Source organism: Gadus macrocephalus, chromosome 4, assembly GCF_031168955.1.
Source record: "Gadus macrocephalus chromosome 4, ASM3116895v1".
In the NCBI taxonomy this organism is placed as follows: domain Eukaryota; kingdom Metazoa; phylum Chordata; class Actinopteri; order Gadiformes; family Gadidae; genus Gadus; species Gadus macrocephalus.
The window spans coordinates 30745358-30749597 of record NC_082385.1 but is presented as its reverse complement, the minus strand read 5'-3'; the positions used below and the strand labels follow the sequence as shown (position 1 = coordinate 30749597).

General features: G+C 50.2%; 1 protein-coding gene across 1 annotated transcript in view; it reads left to right on the top strand.

Moving 5' to 3' along the window:
• The first annotated feature begins 3166 nt into the window (after window positions 1–3166).
• Window positions 3167–4240, top strand: part of LOC132455496 (gamma-aminobutyric acid receptor subunit alpha-5-like) — an 8569-nt gene continuing 7495 nt past the window's right edge. Inside the window, exon 1 of the mRNA XM_060049358.1 lies at window positions 3167–3455. Coding sequence (XP_059905341.1) covers window positions 3167–3455 — 289 coding nt within the window. The remainder of the gene's footprint in view (window positions 3456–4240) is intronic.

The following is a 4240-nucleotide window of genomic DNA, read 5'->3' as shown; positions in this document are numbered from 1 at the left end:
TGGTTACTAGTGCTAAACTAACTAAGTACTAACGGGGAATGTGGTGAAAACGAGCGCAGAGCTCGTTGCCGACGTGTTGACGCGTGTGCAGCTCTGATGTAGCAGTTGGTTAACTCACTCGTGGTCGGTGACTAGCTGGCAAACATATTGTTTACCTTACTTGTATTTTTACATTCAGGGAGTTTAGCACTGAATGTTAGACACTTTAAACCAGAGTGACTTACAATAAGTACATTTGTCAGAAGAAAGAGAAACAACAATATATCTCTGTCGGCACATTAAGGATGTTCATATCTAACAAAGGGCCAAACACTAACAACCACTAGTTTAACCCAACAGAGCTAGCTAGGATGAGACGTTACAGAATGCAGCTGAGCTAAGTACTATTTTGAATTGCAAGGACGTACAACATACAATAAGTGTGTACATTAAGTGCCAGTATTTAGTAAACTACCGCATTACTAGTTAGTAAATAGATTTATAGATTGTTACTAAACTAACCTATAGTTACATGGTATTTTGTAAACTACCTCATTAGTTGTCAGTAAATGATTCATAGATTGTTACTAAACTAGCTTATGGTTACATGGTATTTAACTATAAGCGAATGGTCCATGATCAGATATGCCATCTAGCATATAAGTGTGTGCCTGTGTTTACAGATGTGATATCTACTCTATTTAAGAGTATACTGCAAAGTATTTTGGAAAACCAATCAGCTTATCCTGCCGGCGGGCGGGATTTGCGGGCGAGTGAGATTTGTTAAGTACTGCGGAAACAAAGTGTGGCATCAGTGTTTCAGCCCGAATTAACTGACAGAGGCACAGACCTCAAAGTCTTACAGACCGCCATTCTGCAAATAATAGCAATAATCACGCCATTATTATGATTAAACATAATATATCTATCTATGTATAATGATAATGTCCTATGTTTATATTATTATTATTATGTGCATCATAATTAATATTATTGAAATTGTCAAATGAACATATATACATTTTTTTATTGTTCTCTCTAATTGTTAGCGAGATTATAGTAGTATAGTAGTAGTATTAGTAGTAGTGGTAATAGTAGTAGTAGTAGTAGTAGTATTATAGTAGTATAGTAGTAGTATTAGTAGTAGTGGTAATAGTAGTAGTAGTAGTAGTAGTATTATAGTAGTATTAGTAGCAGTAGAGCAGTAGCAATAATACTAGTAGTAATAGTTGTAGTAGTAGCAGTAGTAATAGTGGTAGTATAGTAGTTATCGTTGTTGTATTAGTGATATAATATTAGTAGCAGTAGTTGTATTATTAGTTGTATAGTAGTAGTAGTATGGTAGTAGCAGTAGTAGTTGTATGGTAGTAGTAGTAGCAGCAGTGGTAGTAGTAGCAGTAGTAGCAGTAGTAGTAACATAGTAGTAGAAGCAGTAGCAGTAGTAGCCGTAATAGTCGTAGCAGTAGTTGTAGCAGTAGTAGTAATATGGGCAGAGGCACGTGCATTACAATACAAATGGACGTTGATTCATTGCACCCCAACTACTTCCAGGTCAGCAGGAAGTGAGGCCGTTTCCGGTCTTTCCGGCCGGGCCACAGCAGCCCAACGCGGCTGGCCCGCAGTCCTCCCACACCGTGTCAGTCCCATCAGATCAAACCCAACTCACGAGGCTCGGATATGGAATAGAAAGTGGGAAAAAGTGAGATGAGGCTCCACTCCAAATCTCCTCTGAGCTGCTTGGTTGCACGCCAAACTTTCAGTTGAGGTTTTTTTTTTTGCCCCCACATCGTGGAGGTCAAACTGCGGCCAGTGAGTTGGTGTAATTTGTTCTTCTTGACCGGACAGACCAAACCCCTGCTGTACACGTCGACATGTCTGCTGTCGTAAGATGCTACACCATGCTAAATACTAAGTGCCAGGACGTACCACATACAATAAGTGTTTACATTAAGTGCCAGGACGTACAACACACAATAAGTGCGTACATTAAGTGCCAGGACGAACAACATACAATAAGTCTCTACATGAAGGCCCAGTGTAGTTAAGATTACAGTTAGCTACTCGTAGTTACTACTAGTTTGTACGTTAAGTTTTCAATCTAGCGTAGAATCGAGTTGAATAGTGATGAATCTATCTTAGATTCATCGGCACCTCGTTCAGTCAAACCTCGGACTGTAGTGTAACATCCATGCTGTGTTTTTCTGTAGTTCAGTAAATGGTAAACAGACTGCAATGATACTGCGCTTTTCTAACCAGTGGCCACTGGTTAGAATGCGCTTAACAATATTGCCTCACATTCACCCATTCATGCACACAACCAGGCAGGGCGACAGCCAGCCGGTCAGGAGCAGTCAGGGTGCGGTGTCTCACTCAGGGACACCTCGACGCTCAGTTAGGAGAAGCCGGGGATCGAACTAGCACCCTTGTGGTGACCGGGCAACCCGCTCTACCTCCTGAGCCACATGCCGCCCCAAATAGCTCAACGTAGCGACTGCGAACACCCTGTCGGTGGGGGACACCCGTTTTGTGACGGCCACGGGTTCGATTCGCCCCGACTGAAAGTCCTACACTTCTACTCGTCAGTGCCCCACCCGCCCCCTCTCCCCTCTCCCCTCCTCCCCCATGCCTCTCCCCTCTCCCCCGTTCATCTCTCTCACTCAACCCCCACGTTCCCTACCCCTCTTGATCGGCAAAGGTGCACCTTAAAAAATGAAGGTGCAAAATAAATCCAGCAACGCCAAGGGAGGAACCAAAACCCACCGTGGGGGGGTGAGGGAGGGGGGGAGAGGGGTGAGTGCGGTGGGTGAGGGAGGGGGGGGGGCTCGAGCTCGTCCCTACTCACCAGTTGACGACGATGGCGGCGTTGTTCTCGGAGATGAAGGGCAGCTCCGCGCGCACGCCGCCGGCGCCGCAGAGCATCAGGACGGCGCCCAGGCAGCAGCAGCAGCAGCTGGGCCACCACCAGCGCGGCCGCAGGGCGGGCATGGATGCCTCTCCGCCGCGGGGGCGGGAGCCATGCATCAAGGCAGCAGGGCGCGGCAGCAAAAGGGGGGGGGGGGGGGGGGTGGGGGGGGGTGGTCGGCGGCGCGGCGGCGGCTAACCGCTAACCGCTAACCCTGGGGCTCTGGGGCGCGGGGAGCGAGCGTAGCGGAGAGGGCGGGCGGTCTCGTGAGGCGGGCCGGCGGTCATGGGGTCGGCGTCGGCGTCGTCGTCGGGGCCGCCGGTAGAACGAGGAGGAGCACGAGTGCCGGGCTGGGGGGCCGATGCCCGAGTCCCCCTAAGAGAGGCATGGCGGTCTGTGAGGGGGGCCGGTCACTGTGGCCCCCGGTCGCCCGAGAAGGGAGGAGGAGGAGGAGGAGGAGGAGGAGGAGGAGGAGCGCTAGGCGCCGTCTCTCTGCGTCCTTACCCCCTGCCGCTCCTGGAGGTGTCGGTTCGAGGCGTCCCGCGCACCAATCACGGCCGGCCAACGCGCGCCAGTACGCGTGGAGAGGAAAGAGGCGGGAAGGGTCCGTCGTCGACGGCGACAGAGGTTGTAGTCGGGGCCGCTGGTCGGGACGTTTTGCGGCGGGACTCCCTTCTCCGTCGGCACACGAGCGCCTACATTAATCTGTGGTCTGAGGCGTGTGTGTGTGTGTGTGTGTGTGTGTGTGTGTGTGTGTGTGTGTGTGTGTGTGTGTGTGTGTGTGTGTGTGTGTGTGTGTGTGTGTGTGTGTGTGTGTGTGTGTGTTTGGATGTGTGTGTGCGTGTGGGTGTGTGTGTGTTTGGTTGTCAACCGCCCCCGGAGTGTACGCTCGGAATGAATGAGCGAGCGACTGTGTGTGTGTGTGTGTGTGTGTGTGTGTGTGTGTGTGTGTGTGTGTGTGTGTGTGTGTGTGTGTGTGTGTGTGTGTGTGTCTGCGACGGGATTGGCAGAGTGGGCAGGGCTTAGCACTTTGTACGGCTTCCCAGGACAAGACACCCCCCCCTCCTACCCTGCTGTAGTCTCTCTCTCTCTCTCTCTCTCTCTCTCTCTCTCTCTCTCTCTCTCTCTCTCTCTCTCTCTCTCTCTCTCTCTCTCTCTGATGGCAGGATGCAGATTGTAACCAGGGATTAGGGGGGGGGTCAAAAATCCGGTTTTGCCTGAGAAAGCCTCCTGTATTACTGTGTGTGTGTGTGTGTGTGTGTGTGTGTGTGTGTGTGTGTGTGTGTGTGTGTGTGTTGTGTGTGTGTGTGTGTGTGTGTGTGTGTGTGTGTGTGTGTGTGTGTGTGTGTATGTCCTTGT